Source organism: Excalfactoria chinensis, chromosome 12, assembly GCF_039878825.1.
Source record: "Excalfactoria chinensis isolate bCotChi1 chromosome 12, bCotChi1.hap2, whole genome shotgun sequence".
NCBI lineage: Eukaryota > Metazoa > Chordata > Aves > Galliformes > Phasianidae > Excalfactoria > Excalfactoria chinensis.
Genome location: NC_092836.1, coordinates 1,937,884 through 1,965,677, shown reverse-complemented (window position 1 = coordinate 1,965,677; position 27,794 = coordinate 1,937,884). Strand labels below are relative to the sequence as shown.

Here is a 27,794-nt window from a genome sequence, read left to right as displayed (position 1 = left end):
AGCTGGTGATGAGGGAGGTGTGGAAGTGTCATAGTCCTCCAAAATGTGCCGAGAGCTTGCTGCCCCAGGCAGTCTGCTGGGCTATTGTGTTGTGTTTGTGTGGTTGGTTTAGGGGTTTGTTTTATTTATAATGATATAAGAACAAAAATCCTAGTCAGAATCCTTGGGTGTGGGGGTAAGGCAAGGCAGAATGTAGCTGTAAGTAAAGCTTCTTGGGGTCACATACACAACTGCAGCATTTACACTGTGAATTCAGTGTCCTTCTTCATCTGCAAGAGTTATTCTTTTTCCTGCTTTCCTATCCCTTTGATTTTTTTAATGTTAAAAGTACAGACGGTGATTTCTCACTCCCCTCCAGACAGGGCACTGGATAACTGTGTTCTCTTTAGGAGGCAACAGAAACAGGAAAATAAGTGTTAGAGTGCTACTCCAGCCTGAAAGCTTCCCGTGGGCTGGTACCCAGCAAGTGAGTTTCACTTGTGTCAACCCAGCAGTTTGACCTCCGTACACAGGGAATTCAGCCGTGCCAAATTTCGGTGCAGTATTTTGCACCCATTTGAGCAGAAGCTTGTAGAAAACATTTTTGTCCATTTGGCACAGCATGTGAGAGCAGAAGAACCTCTCGAATCAGCTCAGCACTGATTTGTACGCTTTGCAGCTGTTCAACAATACGGATGCAGCTCCTAAATTCTCAGGAAAGGTTGTGTAGTGAGATGGTGATTAAATGAAGCTTCTTATTAATAACATCTTTAAGACGTAATGATATTATTATTGTTAATTCATGTTACTATTTAGGTTTTGCACAAATAAATCTAAAGTATGAAGGCGTCAGAGTCATCAGCCCAATCAGTTTGATGAGACATTAGCCTTTTTATAATTACCTTAATCTTGCTGGTTCTCTCAGAGCCTGTTTTTAAGAACAACACGCATGAGGCTTTCCAGAATTGACAATTGACTTACAAAACTCAATAGTTTGCACTGGGAATGGTAATGATGAATGCTCTGCTTTGTTTGCCGCCTCACATTGATTTTGACCATTCTCCCATCGTTTCCTTGTTGATCATCCAAGCAGATTGCTCTTGGTAGCAATCCTTTCCTTTTCCTGTCGTAAATATATGGCTGTTTTGTCAGCAAATTGGGTTATTTCCTCCCCGCAGAAGAAATTAGGGGACAAAGTCTGCATTTAAACAATCGAGTCGTGTACTTTCTCTCCACACTGTTGTAATCAGGAGTTGCTGGATCACCAAGGTGGCTGTTCCTTATGATTGGTAATGAAAGGCCTCTCTCATTCCCTCCCTGGTGATTAACTGAAGCATTCCCTGGAGCTCTGTTCGAGTGGGCTTAACCATGCAGACTGAGAGCTGATGCAATTGCTCTTTCTTACCTTCTAAATAGGCCTGTGTGTGGCTGTTGTAGAATTCAGAACTGAAAACAGAGTTCAGTGCAAGCTCTGAAATGTTCTGGTTGTGTTTATATGTATGGATGTATATGCATGTGGCATAATAGTGCAAAGGCAGAGCAAGATGTTTATGCATATATATACTGCATAACCATACAAAGAATCTTCCATATTATATGTTATTTAAGACTTTGAAATTATTCTTCTGTTTTCTTCCATATCTGTAGACTATATCAGAAATGACTTTATTCTTACTACCTGTGTTCTTGAGTCTTTGTGAGGATCTCTGTGTCTATATCTTTCTACCGAGATTGAACAAACACATCCAAACTTGCTGCTGAATTGGCACCCAGATTAAATTTGGATCAATTTTGGACTCAAACCCCGTTTTGAACCTTTTGTGTGCACCCATTTTGCCCGAGTTCAAAATATCCTGGAATCACAGAGTCATGAAAGCTGGAAAAGACCTCTGAGATCATGCAGTCCAACCACCAACCCATCCCACCATGCCCACAGAGTTGTTTGATTTTCCAGCAGAGCTGGCTGATGCAAATGGCAGAACAACCTTAGTTTGGTTTTGTCTGCGAGCTGGAGCAGAATGCAGGCAGGTCAGTAATTGTTTAGTTCAGACTGTCTCTGCTTTTACAAATAATTGTGTGTTTTTTATGCATGCAGCATCTCTTTAAAATCACGCAATATTTATCAACTTGAAATGCAAATTTTGAAACTAAAGTGGATCCCTGAGACGATAAAACTTAGAGCACAGTGTATGCCAGACCTGCACTGGATGCCTATTAGCACTATGAGAAAATTCCTGCTTGTTGTTTCCAATGGATTTCCCTTTTCACCTGCATGTTGTCCTTAATTTGACTCCAGCAGGATGTGTCCATGAGCAGAGCTCTCAGCATAACAGGAACCACTGATCTGCCTGACCACCCAGTTCTCACAAGTCTGATTTGTACTTATTTGCGCTATGAATTTACTGTGGTGAGAGTGAAGATCTGCTATTGGGAGGGCAGGAGGGGCTGTGATTTCAGTGGGTACCACAGGGGCATCCTCAGCTCCAGCTCAGACTGCTCCAGGGTGACCACCTACATGCTCATCTGTCTGAAATGAAGCAGTCATTCCTCCCAGTTTCTTTTCTTACGTATGCACAGTAGTGCTTCCAAAAGACCGTTTTCAACAGGGGATAAAAATCAAGGCTTAATTTTTTTGCCCTTTTAACATTTGAATGATGTTCCTGCTAATTCTTGCTGTTAAATATTTATCGCTCGTGTTTCTTCTGGTTCCCAACTGCACTGACAACAGGTTTGCAATCACCAAACCATGGTTCAGCTGCACTGAGAGCTGGAGAAATGGAAATTGAAATGCAAGGGACTCTTAAGAGGCTGCTGAAGCAACTCAGTGTGCTGTGCTCCCACAGCAGCCAATGGTGCTGCTCAGTGCCTGGTGCTGGGCTTGTGCGGCATCACCTCATAGCAAGGCTCTTGAATTCAGCTAGCAAGGCAAGAAGGAGCTGCTTTTCTGCAGCATGTGGCCCCTGGAGGAGAGTAAAGGGAGAGAGGTGGAAGGAGGAATGGAACTTAATTAAAGCACCGTGTGGCTAACATAGTTATTAATGAGAGACTTCCTTATGGGAAAGGAAGGGTTTCTGCACATGGGTTGCAAGGGCATAAGTAACAAGTTTCCTGCGGGGAAATAGAACTGGGTTAAGGCAGTAATTCTTCTTAAACATATAAGAACTTTCTGGCAGCATTATGGGTTGCTGGAGTTTTCTCCAGGCATTTCTTTTGCCCTGAGTAAATCGACACTTCGTCCTCTTCCCATCTTACAGCTTTTGGTACATTTGCTGATCCTTTTGCTACTTTAGCAGCAGGCTGCTGCTGCTCTGTAGGCCACCCAGTTCCACAAACCAACCTCATGCAAGCTGATGCTCACTTTGTTTCTTTGTCATGCAGCAGAATCCTAATAAACCTTTTGTCCTTCCCGTTAGGAAAAATAAGCAATTGCCTTTAATTATTTCTCTTTACAGATCTTGAGAACTTCAAGACCAGAGTAAGAAGCACAGTGTCTGTTCGTCAGGGCCAGGGCATGGTGCTGCTGTGTGGACCACCGCCACACTCTGGAGGTAAGGCAGACTGCTTCTCTTGCTTTGGGGATGCAGTGGGAATGTGGAAGGTTTTCATTGTCAAGATATGCTTCAGAAGGTTCAGAGAACAGCTCTGGGGTGTTGCCTGCCTGAAGGGTTGGTTCTCAGTGGTTGTGTTGAGCAAAGAAACTGGGAGATCCTTAGTTGGGTATGAATGCAGAAAAAGATCTTAGCTGTGCTGTGTCCAAGTATGTGTGTAGGAGACAAGCTGAGGCAAACCAGAGCAGTATGTGCATATGGAGAAGAAAGACGTGGCCAAGGCCTTATGGAACTGCCAGAAGCCTTTTAATGTGTGACCTGTGTGTATCTTCTGAAAACTAGGCTGGACATTGTTGACAGAGATACTTCTGTGCATGATCTTCTCAGTATTATTACAATTTCTAAGACACTTGTTGCCTTTTTTTTTCTCTCCTGGATGCTCAGCTTCTCTTAGCAATTGTCCAGGCCTCATATGGAAATACAGTCCTTGCTCTTCCTACAGTTTTTATGAAAGGGAGAGGCTAAGCAGAACTGTGTAGGAGAGGAGGAAATACCATGACAACAAACTACATATTTGCAACCTTCTACTCTGAATTGCCATAAGGTTTTATGTTTGTCACAAGGGCTGTATTATGTTCTTTGTGTACCTTCTGAATGGTAACACCAAGAGCCTGCAATAGCTGCTGTATGTGCCTACCCTAAAATGATGTGTTCTGAGGGCATGTGGTGTCTGTCAGATGCCATTATTTGCCAGGAGCCAATAGCACAAATATCAGTGTTGATAGCAAGGAGGTTTGTGAGGATTTTGTATTCATGACCCTATGGAAGACAGCATTTTCTCACTGCCGTTGTGTTGGGAGGATTTTGGTACATCGCTGGCATGTGGTCATCTTTCAGTCATCATATTTCATGGTTCTGCATCCCTTTTAAAGGAATTTCCAATCATGCTTTGACATCTGCCTGTCCTTTGAATCCTTGCTCGCCAGCTGGATGAGAATTGCCCAGCAGCATCCTAGGGTGACAGGGAGGTGACAGGAGGCGAGCGTGTTTCTGGTGCCCAGAAAGACAGGAAACTGAAGGGCAATTATTTCCTTCTGTCGTTTGGATGGGAGATGTCTTCCTACATGGCCACGTTCTACCGTCTGCTCTATTACAGCTAGTAAATTATCTTAATTGTATCAAGCCAGATCCACAATTAGTCTAAATTGATACTATTGCAATGTTGTAACCAAGCTGGGCTGCTGTACACCCGTGGTGGTTTTCTGGTTTGCTTAGAAAGCGTTTTGTGGACAGTCAAAATAGTTCCAGGTAATTGAGAGTGAGACCCTTGTTCTGCAGGAATTAATCTTCTCTCTGGAAATAATTTCATTTTCTTTTCCTTCCTCCTCCTCCTTCCTCCCAAGGTTAGAAATAACGATGAGTTTTAGAAGTCACAACTGCAACGTTAATGCTTTTCAATCATGTGCATCACACTCCGTATGTCTCCCAACGTAATGGAAACTATTTGGTCTCTAGCAGTTACTGCACAATTACCACAGCTATCTCCTGTTCCAGCTCTGGGCAGATGGAGCTTCATGAGAATATCAGATGTCTCTGGGAACGAACTGCATATCAGAAAATCGCAGTGTTTCGTTGGCAGCTCCCATCCCAGGGGTCTGAGGCAGCGTTTGCAAAGCTCCCCGTGCTGCCTCTGAGTGTAACTTTGCAATGACTCAACGTTGTGGTGCAGCAGCCAGGTTAGAAGTGAGGAGTAATGCATCGAGTTGAAAGTGTGAGTGGCGTTAAGATGGAAGAAACACAATTATTTATCTTGGAATTTGATTATGACAGCAAAGCTAACTTCATCATCCTTCCAAAAGTGCCTGGGGACGTTCATGGCCAGCGCAGAAGCATAGGACTGTCTGGGGAAAAATTCTACATTATGTTTTTTTTTTAATGTTTTTACTACAGCTTCTGTTCTGCATTTAAAATTACTTATAAAAACAAAAATAAAAGAGCAGGCAAAACAGTTCAGCTGGAAGATAAGCTCTTGTTTTGTTTGAGTGTATTTGGGAGAATGGAAGAAGCCTGAAAAGAACAAGAAGCTGAGACCTGGTGTGTTGCTGAGAGCTGAGTGTAGGTTTTCCTTCTGGGTGCCAGAGGGGCAGGCACAACTTTCTCCTGATAGGAAAAAATCCCAGCTGTGTGTGGGGGATCAGCTGCAGTTTTCCCTCAGTTTTGAGGTGACTGAGGTTGCGGTGCTCAGGGCTGCCCTTACCTGTGCAAATTCAGTAATAGAAATCTGTTAGAAGATTTGTCCGCCACCGTGTCGTTGGTCATCTTGGTCTTAGAAATGCATTGTTGTACTAAAATTGAAACATCTGTCTGCTTCCAGGCCTTCTTCCCTTTGGAAGTATTGGCTGTATTTCACTGCTTTCACCGTCAATGTTTAAAGAGCTGACGGTTGGAAGCGGAGTTATGTTGGCCTACATACATTAGTTGTTGAGAAGTTTCTTCTTCATAAGAATGCCAAATATAAAGCTTCCTATTAGTCAGGTGTTACTACAAACATCCTGAAAACATGTCCAGATAACAAATATTTCCACCATCATCCTGCTGTATTGGTGATACCTTGCCTGGTTTCACTTTTTAGTTACTTTTCTCCTTTTTTCCCCTTCTCTACTTTTCTCTTGCACTAAAGTGTAAGAAACAGTAGAAAAAGGCCTGCCTGTGTTGTTAGCATCTGTCTGAAATAATCATGTGGAACGCGTGGGATTCTCCCTCATTCTTTCCACTGTTTTTGCAATCAGAGCTTAACTATGGTCGTGTGTCAACCACTCTGCAGTAACATAATGTGAGAGTAAACATTGCTGTGGGAACATGGCATGAGGTGCACATTTAACAGCACGATGAGCAGTGGGAGAAGTGTAAGCGGTCAAGCTGTAGACAGGAAAAGATGATTGGAAGTCCTCAATGTATTCGAGTAATTCCAGTTGGGCTTCAGTGAGCATTCACTGTGTACGTGATGCAGAGATTATTTGTGATAAAGCACAGAGCTTAACCACCTAACAATAGATCTCCTTTGTGGAAGGACTGCAGGAGCACACTCACCCGCATGGTTTCCTTCTGGGAATGAGCTGTCTTGCAGCTGAGGTTGACTATCTCTGAAACATCACAAAACTTTTCCAGCCCTTATGGGGCTACATCCGCACCGGGATCCCATTGGCAGCTGCTGCACGCTACAGCAGCATTCACCACGCTCTTCTACCTGGCAGCGCTTATGAGGTGCTTAAATCACATGCAGTAACAGTTTTGGGAATGAGAGGAACATCAGAAAGTTTTCGTGTCTGTTTCAGCGAGCCCTAAATATGGTATCTCAGCATTCCTCGGGATGAGCCGTGCAATTTGGGTGCCATAAAAACAATGCTATATTGCTTTATATTCTCAAAGCTCTCCTAGATCAATACTCCCTGCTGCCTCTCTTCCCAAGAGCTGCATGAATAATTGATCTGGGGGCTTTGTTCGCTAAAATGAAAACAAATATACAAAAAATAAGTTGGGTTTGTCCAAAGATTTTCATTCCATATTAAGCCTTTTTTATTACATTTAGGCATATTTAGAAACAGTGAAGTGTTTGGAAATGTCAGACAGGCTGTTTACTTTTAAAGCTGTTGCTGAAAATGTTTTTACTTTGTTTGGATTTTTCATGGCACTGTTAATCAAGTTTGGCAAGATCCGTTTATTGGGAAGATAAGAGAAGGAAAAAAGAACACCCTTACTCCTTCCCACCCAAAAAATAGCATGTAGTGCAAAGTAAAGCAAGTCCTCTCTTGTGCTTCTCAGGGCTCTGAACACAAGTCTGTAGGGAATAAGCCCAGGGATTGTCTGGAGGTCACTGTGCTGTTGACTTGATCTCCAAAATATAAATGATCAAAACATTTTTAATGCCAAATAGCTGTTTTTGTTAAAGTGTATGGGAACTGAGTTACTGAGCTGCAACTTTTGTCAGATTCATTTGGTTTTCAGGGCAGGGTTCGTTCATGTTTTAACTACAGTTTTCAGCTACCTTCTGTCATCCTTGGTGTTTCAAGTCTGGATACTAAAGCAAAAGTCATAGGAAGGTGTTCAAGTTTCATGTGGCCATCAGTGGCACATCCATAAACGTGCAGAAGACCAAGTTTGCAAATCTAGCCCTAAAACCCATCCTGTCCCTGTCTGTGGAGAGATAAATGAATTTGGCTTCAGGGCTTTTCTTCAGTTTTTTTTTCCCCCTTCCCTAGATTTTCTTATCTTTATGAAAGATCTGGCTACACAACACTCTCATGACATCTGCCTTCCTGCCCCTGTAAGAAAATCCCATAGAATAAAAGATCTCAAATTTCCAAGCATGACGAATGTACGTGGAAAAGCTTCTAACGATTTAAATGTTGTGTTCTCTTTGCATTCTCCAGAGGTACAATGCATTCTGAGGTCTTCCTTTTCATAGCCTGTACCACCACATCTATTGCTTTTTTCCTCACTCAATTTATCTCAGTAATGTATGGGAAAAAAAATAAATTGTCTGGTAGCTTCTTTGGATGGCTTAAATATGGCTATAGTGCTTGAGTGTGCGCTATAAACTCACTGATGTTTCTCTAGGATGCCCTGTGCCCCTGCCCATGTGCCTGTGGACACTGAAGATGGTGCTCCATGAGCAGACCCCTCCCAGCACCAGTTCTGGTCCCAAATCCCAGGTCCTTCTGTGTCATCGTTTGTTTCTGTAGGAAAGCCCTAGACAGAACTGCTTGATTCTGAAGGTATTCATTGTTATTATTACACAAAAACAAAAGCCAGAGGAGAAGTTGTCAGCTTCCTTGTAGACGTGCTTCTGGACATCCGTCTCCCCAAAGAGGAGGGGATTTATTAAGGTTCAGTTGTTCAAATGCCATTACTGCTGTTGGAAATACACCCGTGTAGTCTCTGTCTGTGAGCCAAAACGTTGACAGTGTTATTTTCACATCTTTTCATGTAATGGATGTGTTCAGGTTTTTCCTGCTCTCTCCTGCCTTTTTTCCCCCGGTAGCTGAGAGAACTTTTAGTTCTGTTGCACAACTTAATCGAGTAGAACTAACGAAATTTTAGCATTTGACAGAAGAGATGGCAATTCTGATTTCATCTCAATCTCAGCCTTTCATGCTGCATGGTAGGTAGTGAAGTGTAGACACTGGGCATGTTTTCAGAAAGCACTTTACTGATTACAGTGGTGCTAAGACCACTTCTGTGCTCTGCAGAAAAAAATGATTAGTGCCTGGCTTCTCTGCTCATATTTTCTCTCCTTTTATCTTTTTTTTCCCCCCCTTTTCTTTCTTTTTTTAAGCAATTCTGGGCACTTCGATGGCTGCAACCGATGGAAATGTTTGGGCTGATGGCATTTCCATGCCATCACTAGAGCAATGTGTGGGGGCCTTCCCCTGGAGCAGGTTAGAGTTGTTGGTAATATTCTCCTCTGCTGCCCCTAGAGTCAACATTAAGCAAAGCTGATGTTAAAACTTTGACAAGTATTTAAACAGTCAGCCTTGAAAAAACAACAGAATGAAGGAAAAAAATATGTCTATTAATCACAAACAGCCAAAGAGGCCGAGGATGTTTCCATCTGATGTCAGCCTGACTGCTGATGATGATTTCGTTCTGTCAGATCAGTGCTGGCCTGCTCTGCCTGCTGTGCAGCATCTATGCCAATAAGAAATGCTGGATGCGGCGAGGCTAAGCACACGATCCTGGAAGTGTTAAATCACCTTATCAGTGCCGGATCCTTCTCTTAGGACACATTCCCATTAAGGTGATGTCCTGAGAGGAATGGAAGATTTGAATCAGACAAGTGCCATTGCTTTTCTGTATCTGTTGGAATGATGGTGCTTCTCCTGCCCTATTTCTTGCATGCCAGGTGACCTGGGGTGTTTTATGTCCCCATCCCACTTCACCACACTAACCTAAATGTTCAGCCTTCACTTCTCCGCAGTTCCTTCCAGTGCGTTGTGCCAAAACCATGACATCAGGGGTTTCTAAAGATGTACTTCTTGCACATCTATATGTCCAGCGCTGTTCTCTTGCTTTTTGCCAAGCAGACTGCCATACTACCCCACCCCACTTCTTCCTTTTTGAGGCATGAATAGTTTCTCTTCTTTCATTCCTATCTTAATGTCTTTATAAACCTTTGCTGCTGTGCCTGGCAGCACTTGTGGGCACAGCAGCGCTATCTGGTGCTCTCCTCTCTGCAGCAGCAAGGCAGTGTGCGTGGAGCTGCAGGACAGCAGCGTGCTTTGTGCAGGGCTCCACGTGCTGAAGGCTATTGCAGTTCAGGAAAAGAAGTTCCATTAAACTTAGATCGAGGCATATGAAACTCATTTAAATAAGAAGTGATTGAGAGTTGTAGCTTCCATTCAGAGTGCATCTCCCATCATCTATTTTTTACGTTACATCATGGTCAGCATTTAAATTATTAAGAGTAAGAAGAGCTTCTCCGGGGATGGGAATGGATGAAATTAAAATTAATCTGTCAAGATCCTTTCTCTAAAACTGCTGATTCAGCTTGTGTACAGGTTTATCAACGTATTTAGTGGTACGAGAGCAAGAGAAATTATTCCCAAATTTGGATGAGGGAAATGTGCTGTTCTAACTCGCTTAACACTCTTATTTTCTGCCTGCACAAAAGGCTGATATTTCTGATGACGTAATGAACACACAGGTATTGTTTTATTTGAGTAGTTCATGAAATCAGAAGTATTTCCAGTAACAGATGCCAAGCACATTTTGGGTCTGGGCTTCTCTAGGAACCCGGCTGTGTGAGTGGTGCCTGTGCCTGGCCTGCATTCTGCCCTGCTTCAGCAGGGCTGGGTTTTGTGAGTAGGGGTTGCAAAGTAGGTCATGGTTGAAGACAGAATTTCACACAAGCATTCAGACCCCAGTTTTCATCTGACATACACCATTTATTCACCTTCAGTGCCAGCAGAGCTACTTCGCTTTCTGGCTGAGAAGGTTCTGACTCTGTAACTTTGTGGTGCAGTTTTAAATGAGACAGCAGATTTCCTTGTGGTTTTGCCCTCTTACAGGTGGGTTTTACCTCTTAACCTCTTACGGGTTTTGCCCTCTTGCTGTGTGTTTGTGCCCCAGCTGGACTGTCCCAGGGTGGGCAGGGAGGTGGGCTGGCCGATGCTTGTAATTCCTGCAGAGAAGAGGCTCATCTTTCCAGTTCAGACCTTGGAAATAATGAGGATCGTGACATTAGTGGGTTTTTTATTTCTCGGTGGCAGCTCGTGACATGTTTAAAAAGAGATAATCTGCAAGCTAGTCACGTGGTGCATTCCCCTGTTATATTGCTTTTGCTTCTAAATGAAGATTGAAGTGGTATTGGAAAGGGTAGGGTAGACAGAGGCTGCCTAAAGAGTGAAATCTGTCATTTGACAGCGTTCAGTCAATAGGCATTTATCCAAAGTCCTAATGTCTATGCAAAATAAATGAGGGATCTGAGGATGGCTCCCAGGTTCTTCTAACCATTTTGCCACAACCCTTATCCACACTCACCCCACTGTAATTGGCCACTGGCACTGCACTCATAGGGTCAGCCAGGGTCTGATCTGCCTTCAGCTCCCTTGGGATGCTCATAACAGAAAGCATGCCCTCAACACCAGCACTGCATCTCTAATTCTGCAGTCAGATTTGACTTTCCATGTCTCTGAATGCAACTACTGCTCCACATAACGCAGAAGTCCTGCACTCCGTCCTGCTGAGCTGTTCTGGAGATGAAAAATAAATCAGGTTATTGGTTAGAGCATTTTCTCTTACCTGATTCATACATCTCAATGTGCAACCATGATGTTGCTTCTGACTGATGTATGTCAAAACACTGTCTATCAAATGTGCAAACAGGGTTTGTTTTCCTGTGTCGTGTGGAGGAGTAGTGTGGCATTGTGTATGGAGATCTCTGTGCAGTGCTCTCCCCTAAAGGACACACTGCCCACCCTCACTGCTTAGCCAAATATTTCAACCTGCAGCCAATGGGTTGTAATATTAATTCACTGCAGTTACAAAATGCTCCACCAACAACTTTGTTTTTAGAAAGGTTTGATGTAATCTCTTATAGCTACAGTAAGAGGCTGATCAAAGGTACTGAAGGCTGGTATTAAAGGATTAAGTAGGTCACATTGAAATATGTTTTAAAATAAGCCCAGGGACCTTTATCTTTACTGAAGCAAGTGCAAAAAAAAAGGAAGATTTTTAGGCTAACTCTCCGTGGCTTTAAACAGAAAACAAACTGATGGATTAAATCTGCGAGTCATTCCTTAAGGTGATATCTGCAGCACTGCGTAGAACAAGCTGGGGAAATACAAGCAATGATTGAATCTTGCAGCTCAGAAATACAGTGCAGAATTAACATGCAGTGTGTCATTTGTGCATGTGCTCAGCTTACAGCGTACTTATTTGATATTTGCCCATAAGTAACTAATAGCTTCAGTCGGGCCCCCTGTGTCTTTTGTTTTGGCTCTCCCTCCTTTCCCTTTGCTGCTGTCTGTATCTGTCACAGAGGTGCTTTGTTGGCTCCTTTGTGTTCCTTCATGGGGGTGCTGATGCCACTCTGTGGAACATATTGAGCTATTATTATTGTGAGTTTCTTTTAACCTACATTTCCTCATTGGGATCAGCTTAAAAACAGAGTGAGCATCATAAAGCTCTGTGCATTGCTTGGTGGGAGAAATGTCAAATCATCTGGAGTTAAATGGAGTTGCATGCAACATGTAGGTGTGAAACCTGGACAGGGTTCTCTGGTTGTTGTTCAGTGCATAACAAGTTTCCCCAGAAATAGCATAGCTCTTCGAACAATTGCAGTTTGAGTTTGTTACGGGGTTTTCTTTCGGGTGAGACCAGGCTAAGCTGTACATTACTGTAAGACCATTTATGAGGTTTGTCAGACAAAACCGGTCACCCTTTAAGCCAGATTGCTGTAGGTGTGGGAAGGTGTCCGCTGCCTATCAGGCCTTTTTGAAATAGGTTTGTTTATTTAGCTGTGGTTAATGCAGTAGCATGAGACTTTCCGCAACATTTTCCATTCAGTCATAGATAAAGGCTGCTGCTGATTTCTCTCCTTGGGGGAATTTCAAGTTAGAAATGTGTCACAGTCCCAAAAGACACGGTGCAATACTCATTAACGTTTGCAGTGCCATGCGGGTGGTGTAGCCAGCCATCAACTGGGGCTGGAGGCTGTGAGCGAGAGATAAGCCAGGTCAATTATGGGCAGCCATCCAATATTTAACTATTTTTGATGCTGACAAATGGAGATGCAGCAGATGCAGGTGGTTATTGATTGGGCTTCAGGTAACGAGGACCTCTCACCTTTTTTATTACTCTCACATGGAGCTCCGTGTGCTGAGTGGGCATGGAGTCATGGGGTCAGGAAGCAAACACAACCCTGAACACCTTGCAGATGGCTGTGAGGGTGAGTCTGCCATTAAGTTTGGCCAGTGGGTGCATTTCCCTCATTTGTGTTCTGATTCATTAATGTGCCTGACATCGGTTTGTGTATTTGCGTTGTTTGTGACTAGGAGGATGGCAAACTGATGATGGGCATTGGAAGTTGCACTCACTGCATGCATTTTCATGCATGAGTGTGTACACTATATCCAGCTTTCCTGCTGCCATAAACGGATGTGTCAGTACACACGGGTCTCAGTTAGGTTTGCAGGAGTTACTGCCTCAAACTGGAGAGGGCCTGCTTGCTTGGTGTGGAGATGACAGCAGCGCAACCTGCAGCATCACCCCATTCTCTTCTGGTGCATTTTGCCCTTGTGGGGAAGTTACACAGTGTCACTGTTGGAGGGTTTTAAGAAAAGCTTTGTAAAACCACAGAGATGCTGTAGTTATGATTGATTGTACCTCAGGATGGAGAGATGACCCCTCAGTCTGCCCATCACCTTCTTTGGTTTCATGTCTTCATACCAATTCCCACCTCATTAACCCCCTCACCTTACTGCTTTACACCCTGGTGGATCTGACTGCTTCAGGATTTGTGTCTGATTGGTTTCCAGGAGTGTGTTGTTGTGTGGCAGGGTCCTTTCCTGTAGCTGCCTCGTGCTAACGCAGCCTCAAGTGAAACCCCTAAATAACAAAGCGTCCTTCTGGTTATCCTGCAGATCCTTCCTAATGTGCCTCCTAAAGGCTTTTCACTTCCTGCAGAGCTGCTGCAAACAAGGAGAGGTCTCAGTAAAGTTGTAGCTGTTCCTTAAACAATGTGGGTAAATACTCCATCACAGATGATTCTGCTTTCTTTGTCAAAGACCATATCATCACTGGCCATAATGGACCAGTGGTGCTTTCGTGCTTTTCTAAGCTAAATTCTGAACATTGATTCATTTGTATTGAGGGTTTATTTTCCTGCTCTATCTGCAAGGGTAGTTCATATCTTCGTTTGCCGCTGGTTGACTGTTGAGTAGCGGCATTGTCAGTTTTAGTACAGACGACTGGTTAGCCGAAAATATCTTAGTAACTTTAGATTAATCTTATCCATTATTCATGCCTCCTTTTATTAAAATGTGCAGTTGTGGCCCAGAAGCAGCGCTGCTACCTGGCTGCCCCAGAGCATGGAGCTGAGGGGAGAGCTATCGAGCAGTGTTTGCATCCAGGTTGATTCCTTTAAATTATGCGGCAATTATTTAAGAAGAGTAGATAAAAAATTGATCCAAAGTGCTGGCAGGGCAATGAAATGGGCTATAGGCTCACAAAAGAAATGTGTACGATGCATAATTCATGCAGCTCTACTATTATAATAAAACCATAAAGGAGAAAAACTGCCCAAAACTCCAGGCGTAACACTGAGGCTGCAGACAAACAGGTATGGGTGGAAAGGAGCAGTGGGGGTTGAGTAGGGCCAAGTGTGTGGTAAGTAATGCCAGGAGTTCATCTTTCTCTGATGGTCCTTTGTCTTCTCTTTCCCACTGCATGCTCATACAAACAGCTGTAGTGCATTAAGCCTCCTGGTCAGCTTGTTGTGTTATTCAGGGGGCTGGGGACTTTGATTTAAGCAATCAGATCCCAGTGACATTTGAAGTTAGGAATGTCCCCTACAAGCAGTCAGCAAAATTTAGTGAGGTGAGAATACCAAACGAATTCGCAGGACATTCGTCAGGTAATCAGTTGCATTTTATCATTGCCTGAATTTACTGTCACAATCAAAACAATCTGTTAGTACCACTCAAGGGAAGTTTAAACACCGAGAAATGCAAGCAATTGGAGGAAAAACAGAACAAAAGCTGTGAATTGTCCTCCAAAAATCGTTCTGTTATGAGGTTTATATGCTGTCACTATCAGCAGATGCAGTCTGCACTCCAGCCATGCGCAGAGCACAGATCCCATATGGTAAACTGCCATGCTTGGCTTATGGAGCGAGACCAAGAAAAGCACAAACCTAACTCAGAGCGTATTCACTACACCTGCAGCTCATTTGTCCTTAGGGATAGCATAGCAGGATGACCCCCACCTTTCATTTCAAAATATCTCCAAGTGATGCACTAATACATTGTACTGCTACTGTCACAGCTCGGGTTGCTTGGGTCTGTTATGCAGGGAAGGGATTCTTCATTTTCTTAATTTCACATCTGTTTCTTGCTCTGTGGAACAAAGTATAATTATTGCGCTTTACAGGAATTGCTGCTGAGCTTTTGTTTCACCTTGAATAATAGCTCCTGCCTGTCTGACTTGAGAGTGACATAGTAGGTGATAATATATAAATTATTGGAGCTGTTAATGACAGGATTAATCCCTGTAACTTTCAGTAAAGCCCATAAAAACTAATAGTGTATTGTACCACACTGTTCTTATTAAAAATGATAAATTATTCCCTTTTTTTTTTTTTTTTTTTGCAAATATTAATTTCAAAATTTCATTTTCCCACTCAGCTTTATGGTAACTGTAATCTTAATAATGTTTTAATCGCTTTACCCACAGTAGCTACAGAGGCCTTTTTAATTGGCAGTCCTGCCTTTATGGAAAAGACTATATATATATATATGCGTGTGTGTGTGTATAAAGAAAAGAGTTTCCTGTTGTAAAAGGCAAAAGCAAAACAGAGATAAAATAGAATCATAGGATCACCAAGGCTGGAAAAGACCTCCAAGATCATCCATTCTGACCGCCTATGGCCAATGTTTCCCCACTAGACCATGTCCCTTAGTACAGCATCTGATCTTGAGTACCTCCATGGATGGTGACCCCACCATTCCCAGGCCTACTAATGGAACAGTCTCCAAATTAAAAAGCAGAAGTTTGTAACAAATTCCTGAAATATATAAAGTGTATAGAGTGTAATGTGTAATTAGGGCCATGAATTGCTTGTTACTCTGTGTTCTTTGTGCTGAAAAGGTGCTTGTCTGTAACTTGGTAAATGTTTCCATCACCCACAGCCACCAGCAGCTATCTCAGGCTGTATTTTAAGTGTCTGTTTACACAGATCTTACAAATTGCCTATGGGATGGGAACTGTCTATCACTTCCAGAGCAATTAGTATCTGAAACCTTATCAAAAGAAATCCGTCAAGTTTGAAAAGCCATAAATATTGCACTAAGATCTCTAAGGAAATCAAAGTGAGTTTGATACAGTATTTATTTACATGTTGCCACACAAGCAAATGCACTTACAGAGACTCAGTCTGCCTTGTTTCCTGTGGTTTGTACTCCATCAATCCCGTGTTATTTTAGCAAGACCGTTATCCAGCTATTCTTGTAGCAATAATGTACTGCTCCAAGCATGTAAGGCTGAGTAATTCAGGCAGCTGCATTTTCGTGCCATGGTTTATTTTAATGAAAGGAAGGACAAGTTGTGACATCAGATCTTTATTATGTCCAGCATTTGGATTTGGAGTTCCTTTGTTTCATGTAGCAAAACGAGTATTACCTGAAGAGGCCTTTTGGAGAGGTTTTGGAGGCTCACCCTCTATGGAAATAGGTCCCCTTTAGGGCCTTTGGTGTTGAAAGAATCCATGTTTGTTTCTATTGTGCTTCTCTCTTTGGTCAGACCTCTTTACTCCTGCACAACTTCACACCTGCTTTCTGTTCTCCTGTGTCTTCCTTAACAGTTTCCAGGGAGTGATGGAGTCACCGTCCCTGGAAGTGTTCAATAAGCATTTAGATGTAGTACTGAGGGACGTGGTTTAGTGGAGAAATATTGGTGGTAGGTGGGTGGTTGGTCTGGACAACTGTGGAGGTCTTTTGTAGCCTTGGTGGTTCTATGATTCCAGAACAGAGCCTAGGAAAAGCTACTGCAGCCTTCTTAAGAATGAAATGACTGTCTTGAGAATGAAGGCAGATGGGCTCTTCATCTCTCTCACCAGCATGGAGGCAAGAACTACTTAAGCTAAAGGTGTCTTTAGCCCAAAAGCACATGGATATAGCCTAGTAATAAAAATATTGGGAATTAAAAAAAGAAAAAAGATAATAAACTACCTGCAGAAAATTATAAGCCAACTGAGAAGTGCTCCCTTGTTTGCTCTGAGTATCCTCTTGGTGCCAGCGTGGCGTTACTTATAATTTGATGCACGTGTGTAAATATGATGATTAGATATTCCCACGTAAACGTAATTATCATAACTTCCTAAAAGTCTAAGCAGGCACTTTATAATCCTGTTGTTAAAAATAAATAAATAAAAGCCCACAAACTGCATTCCAGCCTCTTGTGTGTGTAAACAGTGGAACGTGAGGGCAGAATGTATTTTCCAAAATACCTAATGGTAGTGGAGGTCAATTACAGTTATGACTCATTAGAGTATTAAACTAAGAATGTGCTTTTTAGTGTAATTACTGTTGCCTTAGAAAACTGCAACGATCTTGCACTCACTTGAGTTCTTCAAGCATTTCTAGAGGGTTTGCATATTAGTCTTAGGCAAATATAATAGGGTTATATTGCATTAACCTCACTTACAAACTGCAACCACTTGCAGTGTGTCTCTCTGTTACTTCTTCTGGCCCAAATATGATGCCTTACAAAATGCAGATTGTTTTCTAATTAGACACATAGAAAATTACAGCTGCTTAATTCAGTGTTTGGAATTTTTGCTGGTTCTGGAATCCCAGATGAATGAAATGTATAGTGTATGATACCACAGCTTGGCAGATCCTCCTCCAAACTCAAACAAAAACTAAGAAGAAAAAAATAGTCACGAGTCAGGAAGGCTGAAATGTCCGTGACAGAAGTGGAATTGCTATAAAATACATTGCACTCTTGATTGATTGGAAGAACCCTAAGGAACCTTTCAAAAGAACTGAGGTCTACACACAGTCTCAGAAGTGTCAGGTTGGGAAATTTCTGGCCTTAAAGTTGAGAACTTGCAGAATGTTTGCTATTTGATCATTGCATGGGCTGTGATGTGTCTGTTTCCTAAATGAGGTGAAAATCATTTTGGGGGCTCTAGTTGAGCTTTGGGCTGGAGCCCCTTATCAGCCAAAGGTTGTCTGTCACCAACACTGATGGTTCCTGTGCTTCCAGAGCTCACCTACGCCTGGATCTTCAATGAGTACCCATCATTCGTGCACCAGGACAACCGCCGCTTCGTCTCACAGGAGACAGGAAATTTGTACATCGCAAAGGTGGAGGCTTCTGACGTGGGCAACTACACGTGTGTGGTGACCAACACAGTGACCAACAGCCGGGTCCTGGGCCCGCCGACCCCGCTCATCCTCAGGAACGACGGTAGGACTTGCTTGGGTTTCTTTGGCTGTCACCCGTAGTTTAAGGAATGGACTCAAATATTTCTACGTTTGAGTAAAGGGAGAGATTTTTCCCCTTTAGCTACTGGTTCAGCGTCCTTCACATTGATGGGTTTTGTGGTGCTGTGGCCAAGGTTGCTTTTTCCACTGTTGGAGGAACTTTCATAAAACATATTTTAGAGTTTGATTCTGCTGCAGTTTTGTTCATTTTCCGCAGCCCAGAAGTGTACAGGAGCACTTTGTTGTTTCGGTAACTGTTAGTTCAGGCTGTATTTCCTAGCAGAATCCAGGCTATTTTTAGTAGTCTGTGGAATAATACTAAAAAAAGAAAAGAAAGAAAAGAAACCAAAAGAGGATTTCTAAATTTACGCGGACAATTGATTTGTATCGTAGTCATTTCTAAGGAGATAAGAAAAATGCATTTGCATGTTAATTTGAAGCGTCTGTTTAAAGGCTAACATTTAGGACATTCATTCCAGAAATAGAAATGTATTATTAGAAACTTCTTTTTAGAAGAAGATCCGTTGTCATCTAGTGGCATTTCACAAAGATTCCTCCTGTGCAGGACAGGGTTGTGGTGCTGCCAGCTGCAGCCGTTTGTCTGTGGTAAGTGAGGTCCCACGTTGGGCTGTTGGTGGGCTGGGGTGAGGAGCAGTGCCCCTGTTGTGCTGGGCAGGGTGAGGACAGCTGCTGTTCTGTGCCTCAGATCAGCTCCCTTTACACCACACCTCTACAAATGCAGTAGTGTAAGTGGCAGCAAACGTGGCCCTCTGAGTCCAGCCTAAGTCATCACACCAGCTGCTCTGAGGAAGGCAATTCCATCCGGCTGAAACTAAGACGGTGTGAAAGATAGGGAGGAGTATTCAAATTCATCTCATGTTAACATTTTCAGTGCTGAACAAGAAATATTTGTAGGTATTAAACAGACAAGACTTTTTTGCAAGCCTTACCTAGAGGAAAGCGCTTCCATTTGTCAAAACCGAGCTCAGTGGCTGCTCTGTTTCTGAAGCAGAGGGTAATGCTGTGATGATTGGTAGTCATCCTCATCGTCAAGTGCATTGCCAAGGGCTCTACCCCAGCGCATCGCTCCTCTGCACGCACTCAGCTTTATTTACAGAGACCAATTGCCTTCCCGAGGTAATTCGCAGGAATGTTCTCAGATTCCTTTGATGTGCACTCTGCTGTTTATTATAGATATGAAACTTTAATTGAACCTCTGAGGAGCTCCGGAATGCATTCCTGAGTTAAACAGCAAAGGTGCTGTAATGTCTGCAGAGCCATGGATGACAGTAATCAAAAGTTGAATGTGCGTTTTAAAATAGGAGTGCACTACTATTAGACACAAACTTCATTTTAAGAATCTGCAAGGTTCAGTTTTTCATTCCATGTAGAATAACCCTATAAAGTCTGAACGGATTTTACACAGCATCGTGCTTGAAGAGTGAAGCATGTACATAAGTATAGTGAATGTGGGAACAAGAGGAATGAGTGAAACACGAGGCACAAGGTGCTGCCATTCGCAAACATGTTGTGTTTATCTTTTGTACTCCTATTTGGCATGTCCAGCAATACATGTTATTTGCTTTACAGCCCTATGTCATTAAATCAGTACCCTCAGAGGCTGGTTCATCAGCAGTTAGTGTTTCAGTTCCATTTAACTTCAATTAGTGAATTTAATGGGGGGAAAAAAGCATAATGTGTCTCCCTGGATTAATGTAAGTCACCGACCCACTCCCCTCATGTGGGATTCCTGTGCAGCTCCAGAGGGGGACCCCATTGGGGGGCTGCAGCACTGGGATCCTCAGCCTGGGCTGGGGCTGCTGACCGCCTCCAGCAAGCCCTGCACAAAAGAGATTGGCGTTACACGTGTTGGAGGTACCGCCTGACTGGCTTTGTTCTGAAATACACACTGTGAATTCTCAAAAAGACTTCACAGAAATCTCTGAAATCTGTTTTTCCCAAAAGCCGTAGCTGGGTGTTCGCTCTGTGGCCAAAGCTCCAGCCTCCCACCCCCCAGCCCAGCAGCTGCTGCCCTCCCTGGGCTGCTGTACAACATTCACAGGGCTGGGATCACTGCCTGAGCCCCCACAAGGTTTTTCCACCTTTTTTCTTCAACGTATTGCAGTAATTTTTCTAGGCTCAGCCACAAGTCAGTTAGGCTTTGTATGCTGAATACCTGCCGTCTTAGTCATGGTTATTTTACTTACATGTGATCATCCTGGGAAAACAGCTTTTCAGCATGTTTTTAAAGCACAGCTTGCTTTACCATAGCAGGCTTCTGAGAAGCAGGCTGCAAAAGGGAAAGATGCAGGAATGCAGCATAAGACCTGACCCAATGGACAGACTGCATTCTCTCCCTGTGCCTTTATGCTTCTCTTCCTACTTGTTCTCACTGGTGGAGCTCCGGAGTTACGAATCAGCTGTTGTCTGCAGAGCTGTTTAGCAACCAGAGCTGCAGGAATCAGGCTCCTCTCCTGCTGCTGTGTGCACCATTTGTTATCCTCAGAAAGCTCTTCCTCCCTGGAAGAACTTCCTCCCTAAGGGAGACTACAAACAGGATGGAAGTCAACTCTTTACAGGGGTAGGTAGTGGCAAAACAAGGGAAAATGGTTTTAAGTTGAGGGAGGGAAGATTTAGGATGGATATCAGGAGAAAGTTCCTAACCAAGAGAGTGGCAAGGTGCCGGAATGGGTTGCCCAGAGAGGTTCTGGATGCTCCATCCCTGGAGGTGTTCAAGGCCAGGCTGGATGGGGCCCTGGGCAGCCTGGGCTAGTATTAAAGATGGAGGTTGGCAGCCCTGCCTGCAGCAGGCGGGTTGGAGCTTGATGATCTTTGTGATCCCTTCCAACCTGGGCCATTCTATGGTTCTATGAGATGAAACCCCAGAGGGCTCCAGGAGGGGCAAAAGGAGCACACTGTGCTATGCCTCTGGTACTCCAGGCTCTCTGTCCCAACAACGCGTGATCTCATTCAGCACAGAAATGGCTCACTGCATTATTTCCATGATGGGCAGTATAATAAAGAGCCAAATACACGTGGCACCCAAAGGCTGGGAGTCACCCCAAAGCCTGAAGGCATCCACCGGGAGCACAGCTCTCAGTGCAGCTGAGACAGAACAGGGACCTGTGAGTGCCAAGCAGTTGCCTGGCACTTCTCTGCTGCAGTCCCAGTGCCGCAGCAGCCCTTCTGCAGTGCTCCACTTCTCCTCTTTAAAATGCACTTTGGGTTTTTACATCAAAATTAAAACAGTAATAGTGGAAAAGAGCTGCAATAGACCTGGAATGAAATTACCGTCAGCAGCAGCTGTATGGGCCAATTAAACTTTAACATTTCACAGGTGTTGTCAGGAAATGCATATCCTCAGACAAATGAGTTTGCTTCTGAATTCCTGGAACTTTCATCCAGAAGCACATTTTTAAGCCTTGAAACTGGGATAAAAATACAAAATCCTCTGAACTGCAAACGCAGACAGCATCTGATGTGTCACGACACTGAAAGCATCCTCCAAGCTACAAACCCAGGCTCTCTTTTAGCCTTTTATTTTCTCCCTTATTCTTTCCACCTGCAATGCTAAGTCAGATGTTAACTCACCCAGGAACAGGAGGAAAAAATAAGGATTGTCTGTGTGAAAAAGAGCTTGGCTGATATCGAGATATCTCCAATGCACCAGTGTTTTTCCTTTAAGGCAGGGAAGCCAGAGCTTGATGTACACCTGGTGTCACCAGAGGGGTGGTTGGGGCTGCCGTGTTATCCTGGTGGTTTTCCAGGTGCAGATGCTGGTATTGAAGTGGGTAGTGTTTGCAGTAATGCTGTCAAGCCACAGTTCCTCCGTGTAAGGGAAAGGAGGGGATCTGCCCTACAGCCCTGGCACCCTCAGCATCCTGCCTTGGCTTTGTCCCCTCAGGGTCACAGCTTTCCAAGGTAAGGGAGGCTGAGCAATAAAGACAGAGAAGGCAAAAAACCATTTTTTTTCCCTCCCATTCCTCATCTCCTGATCTGTCAGGTGACGAATGTGTTAATAATACATTCTGCCTTAATTTCCTAAATAGCCCGTTAGTGTCAAATGATACTTTACAGCCTACTTTACATAAGGGGGCTGAATTAATGCTTTGGGAAAGAGGAAAGAATTGCTCCTGTTGCTTTTGCTTTTTAGGGACTGGATTAAGCGTTGGCATGCAGACTGATCCTGTGAGCATCTCCCATGTTCTTCTGTGAGGTTCCTCCCACCTCTCAGCTCAGTGCCAGTGGAGCCCCATCATGGGCTGGGGGTGCTGCACCCTCCCTGAGACAGAGCACCGGGGAGCTCTGCTTGGAGAGGGCAGTGGCTGGAGGTGGAAGGAAGTCCTCACTGAGCTGTGCAGGAGGCAGCGAGGAGCCTGGCTGCATCTGGCCAGGCTGGCATAGAATGTGTATCAGTCATGGGATGCCAACCCCAGCCTCCATGGTTCTTCCCCTGCCAGATTTGTGGCACCGTAGAATATAGAAACGCTCCCTGGGGAAAAGATCTCAGTAAATTTTAATATTAGCCAAGAGAGCTGCATTGTTTGCAAACATTTGTTTGTGCAGCCCTGTCCGAGGGAACAGCTGGGCAATGGCTGCTCCTTGTCCTGCCTGCAGCTCTCCCAGCAAATATTTAGTTTGGAGTGTGGGGGAATTTAGGCACCATTTGGTAAATCACAATCAGGAGAGCAGAGAGACCTTGCCTCCGTAGCACTGGAATCTCCCAGCCCTTCAGGGCTGCTCTGTTAATGAGCTGATGGGGATTGTGCTCCTTAATTCCTTTTTGTGTAATCTGTAAATGCTGGAGCAAAGGCAGACTCACGTGCTTCCTGCTCTGTGTGCCGGCCAGGACGTGTGTACAGGGACAGCATCCATATCTTTAACAAACACATTTCATTTGGATGGCTGACTTTGTGCAACAGCTGCCCTCTATGCAACGTAGCAGCAGGACTTACGTGAAAGGAAAATGTTGAAGAATGCCGATGTAACCTGGTAGTGCAGCACAAAGTGCAGTGCAGAGGTCAGAATGGGAGGGGACACCCAATGTAAGCCTGAGAGTGAGCATCTTCAGCTTTAAACCATTTGAAACGTGAAAAAGAAAAGCCAGAAGGCACCTCACGCTACCTCTGCATCGGAAGCAGTGCCACAACCACAGCCCATCAATGTGCTGTGATCTCTGTGCTTCCAAATCCTTGAAGTTAATAGAAGCCTTGATTAGCTCCAGTGCTTTTGAAACTTTTCTTAATGGCTATTTGTTCCGCTTTTCATTTTCTAGAAGGTGAGCCCCCCATCCCTTATTATTGCTTTATTTCACGAGTTACCTGCAAAAACCCCTGAATACTCAAAAGCAAAAAGTAATGCAGCCATGAAGAAATGTTAATCTGTGGCAGATGGTGTGGAGCGCTGGTTCTGATTTTCCTCTGGCAGTAAATGGGAAGAGAGCCCACATGGCACGGCTGTTAGAAACAGGCCATGTTTAAAATGAATGGATTAATTGGGCAAGTAATGATGTAGAGAAGAGCCGCGCAGTAGCACAGGAACGCTTGTGAATTTATTGGCAAACCTCAGCCCAGCCTTAGCCACTCTTTTATGTTTGCAGGGGTGATGGGGGAATACGAGCCGAAAATAGAAGTGCAGTTCCCAGAAACAGTTCCGTCTGCAAAAGGAACAGCGGTGAAACTGGAGTGCTTTGCCCTGGGAAAGTAAGTTGTGCTCCTTCTGCTGCTGGCGTACAGCGCAGCTTGGAGGGCTGGCGGTCCCTCGCTCTCTGCAGCAGGAGTTGTTGTCGCCAGCAACTCATTACAAAGCACTTGGGGAGCGGGGACTTTGCTCACCAAAAAGCATGACTTATTTTGTACAGATACACTTGTGCATCGTCAGTTCTGAGTGCTTACGCTAGACCTAAGGCCTGTCTATTTTTCCCAGTGTAAATAATAGCAGCGCTTCCAAAATGAAATCGTGGGATTGATAAGAAAATGGGTGTATTGTCACAGCAGAAACCCAATTCCAGTTTTGTCAAAACAATGTTTTTATAACAGTCTCCTGCTTTATGGTTATATGAGCAGTTCACCATTGATGTACCAAGTATGTACATGCAGATCATTCCAGATCCCAGAACTGACCACATATTCAAATGTGAAGCAGTTTCCAGTTGCTCAGACATGAGGTTAGCAGGATAGGACCCAAAGCTCTTACTGTAAGCCTTACTTGCTTTGTTTTTTCTCGTTTAGCCCCGTTCCTACCATCAGCTGGAGGAGAGCAGATGGGAAACAGATACCCAGAAAAGCCAGGAGACACAGATCGAATGGGCTTCTGGAGATCCCAAATTTTCAGCAAGAAGATGCTGGACTCTATGAATGCGTTGCTGAAAATGTGAGAGGGAAGAACGTGGCACGAGGACAGCTGACATTTTATGGTAAGCAGATTGCCTGCTTTTAGGGGATTTTATTGCATCAGATGTGATGTGCAATAAATATTTGGGGAGAAAGTCATTTCGGGGGGGGTGTGGATTTTTAAAATGACTTTAATTTATGAACAGCACATCTTGAAAAGGGTGTAATTTGAAATGAAACCTGTCTGAATAGCACATATGGATTGAGAATCAGAGCTGCTGGAAAACAAAACCGTATTGCTGGGAGGACATTGGCCTGGTAACACACAGAAGGAACTTGAACTGCTTCATCTCTCTTCCCGTGGCCGGGAGTGCTGAGCAGGGATTCGTGGTGGTGCTTACAGCTTGTGATTTATTATGTGCGTTACCCCACACAAGGGGGAATCCCCAGCTTGTGTTAATAAATGTTAATTGTGTATAACCAGTTAAGGACTGTTTGCAGCAGGGGTCACCAATAGTAGTTGCCCAGCCTGGAAAGCAGGGCTTAACTACATCAGAGCTGTCAGAGCCTGCAGAATCAGGGACACCTAAAGGCTTTCTGCACCTGCTGCTATCACACTCAGGAACTTTTTTAGTTGGAATGTATCCTGTGAATCTGTTTTGTTTTGAAACCTGATGTTTTTGAGTTTCTGTTTCACATGAGCATTTCTTCTTTTACGGTTGAATGAGGCAGGCACTGGTAAAGAGGTGTTAAATAGCAAGAACAGATTGAAATCTTGTGTGTTAAGTGAAGAACTTGGGGTTGATTCACAGAATCACAGACTCACAGGGATTGGAAAGGATCTCAAGAGATCATCGAGTCCATCCCCTGCTAAAGCAGGTTGCCTACAATGGGTCACACAGGTAGATGTCCAGATGGGAATGAGTATCCCCATAGAAAGAGATTCCACAACAGGATTGTGTGATTTCTGGTTTTGGTCTTGTTTTTCTCTATTTTTCTCACATGGACAGTAAAGGATGTCTCATCAGTTTTACAGTTTGGCTTAGCCCAGGGCCAAGGCTGCAGTTGTTCAGCCCTTAGGTAGACTCCTATCATAGCAAATGTTAGGTTATCATCTAATTGATTTAATGAGTAACCCAGTCTGGATTTCATTCCCGATGGGCAGCAGACCATACAAAAAACCTGCTGCCATGGCTTGTGTCAATTTTCAGGTGTCTTTTCAGCACAGATGATAAAGGTTCCATGGGAAGCGCTGCGTCCTCCTCTCTGTTGTTTGCGATGTTGGGAACTATCTTTACATCTCCTTTTCATCCTGTAAGCAGAGGGGTGTCAGCCTGTGCTAATTTCTGTTTTTAAGCGTAATACACTAAAAATCAGCCTCATCTTCAGGATGGTGAGTTGTCAGTCTGTACATACTCAGCATTCAAGGACAGCCTGTACGTGGCAGCCATTCAGCAGTAAAAAAGGCTGGGTTTTCTATTTTCTGTACGCTGGGCTTTCAAGTTTCACATGGCAGTGAATTTTTTTAAGGAAGGCAACTTACCGCAGGCATTTCATATGAATAGATGAGACTGAATGACACCTATTTTCCTGCAATCACTTTTCTTTTTAATGTTGAGAACTGTGTTTCAGTGACTACGCTGTTACTGAAACATAACAGCAGTGCTGGAGATGTAGGAGCTGCTTTGGTGGGGTAGGGGCTGCTGCTCAGAGATGTGGGACATGGGGTTTGGGCTTGTGCACAGCATCACACAGTCGCACTGTCACAGCACAGCCCTGGAGATTAAAATCCGGCTCTAACAGTGGCACTCTTAAACCCAGTTATCTGCGTGTGTGCATAGTATAGGGGGAAAAAAAGAGAAGGAAAAGAAAATGAAATTCAAATTTGCCTGCTGGCTGCAGATAACCCGGCCCTGCCTGCATTGTCAACTTCTTTCAGTGCTCCTGGAAGTTGTCAGGAAAGGTTGACTTCTGTTGTATTTCATTCTTGTATCAATGTTTATTTTTTCCTCTGTTAGCATATCAGTGACATGAAAGTTGTTTGACATCCTCGTTGCAGCAGGAAAGGTTAATTAAATGTGCAAGATCTGTTCTTCCTCCATTTTCTCCGCTTTGAGCCCCTACAACAGTCTGTGCTTTGTTGTTCTCCAGGAGCCTTTGTTCTGAATGCTGCATGTCCTTCTTGATAGATAGACCTACACGATAGAAAACATGTTAGTGTTAATGCAATTACTGTGGCTTGTACCTGTTTTCTTGACTGTTATACCTCTGAATGATAGATCACTCAGGTTTTTTTTTGCCATAAGACTCTCTTGTTCTATCTGCCACTCCTAACCTGATACCATGTACCTGAAATTGGCTCTGGAGAATCAGCAAATTAAACTGGAAAGCCACTGTCTTCCATTCCCACCTGTACTTAGCTCCCACAGACATGCTGGACCTGATGCTGGAGGAGGCTGCTGGGGCCCAGCACCCCAAATGGGGAGAAGGAGGGAGGGGACCACTGGGGCCAGGAAGGTGCAGCACCATCAAGTTGTTTCTGCCAGAGTTAGGATAAGAAACAAGCAGTTTGGCTTTGGTGTTTGCAGTCAGATCTAAGTTGTCTTATACAGCCTGGAAGTGAGGGAAAATATCCAAGGACTGGTGTGATACGTGGACCTGTGTTGGAAAATATCCAAGGACTGGGAGTCCTTTAGCTGAGCTGAGCTCATGCATTCCCTGCCAAGCATCTCTCTGGAACCAAGGTGAGGAGAAAAAACTGCAGGCAGAATGGTTTCTGAAAGCATCAGCACAGCGGCATCTGTATTAGCAAGAAACAGGCTTATTTGTAACTAATTACCGTTCTTTGCAGCACTTTGTAAAATATTCAGCAGAAACCATTTAATTGGCTGGGCCACTTTTCAGATTAAATATTTCTCAAATGGAAGTCCCATGAGGAATGTATACAGCTCTTTAATTTTACAATGAGAAGAGTCCCCTTTTCATGAATGAGCCCGGGTTTTATTTCTGCTAAAGCTACTTTATGCCACTCGATACTAAAACAAGCTGAAATGTAGAAATCCCGTTCTGCTCCTCGCTGTTGCTAGAAGTCTGACAAGGAAATCTGTGTAAGCTCAAATCAGGGGAGTTGTGTGTCTGTGCTCCATTTAGGCCCTGGATCACAAATTATTTGCTGAAAAAATCAAAACCACTTGAAAGAAAATGAGTTACTGGGCTGATAAAGCACAATA

The 27,794-nt window shown here is 43.9% G+C and overlaps 1 protein-coding gene across 5 annotated transcripts in view; it reads left to right on the top strand.

Annotated features, from left to right (window-relative positions):
• The window catches only part of LOC140257622 (contactin-4), a 250,817-nt gene that overhangs the window by 165,978 nt on the left and 57,045 nt on the right, over window positions 1-27,794 (top strand). For all 5 annotated transcript variants that reach the window (XM_072347049.1, XM_072347045.1, XM_072347047.1 and 2 more), the window contains 4 exons: window positions 3,432-3,527; window positions 18,012-18,215; window positions 23,832-23,934; window positions 24,463-24,647. In XM_072347049.1, coding sequence (XP_072203150.1) covers window positions 3,432-3,527; window positions 18,012-18,215; window positions 23,832-23,934; window positions 24,463-24,647 — 588 coding nt within the window. The remainder of the gene's footprint in view (window positions 1-3,431; window positions 3,528-18,011; window positions 18,216-23,831; window positions 23,935-24,462; window positions 24,648-27,794) is intronic.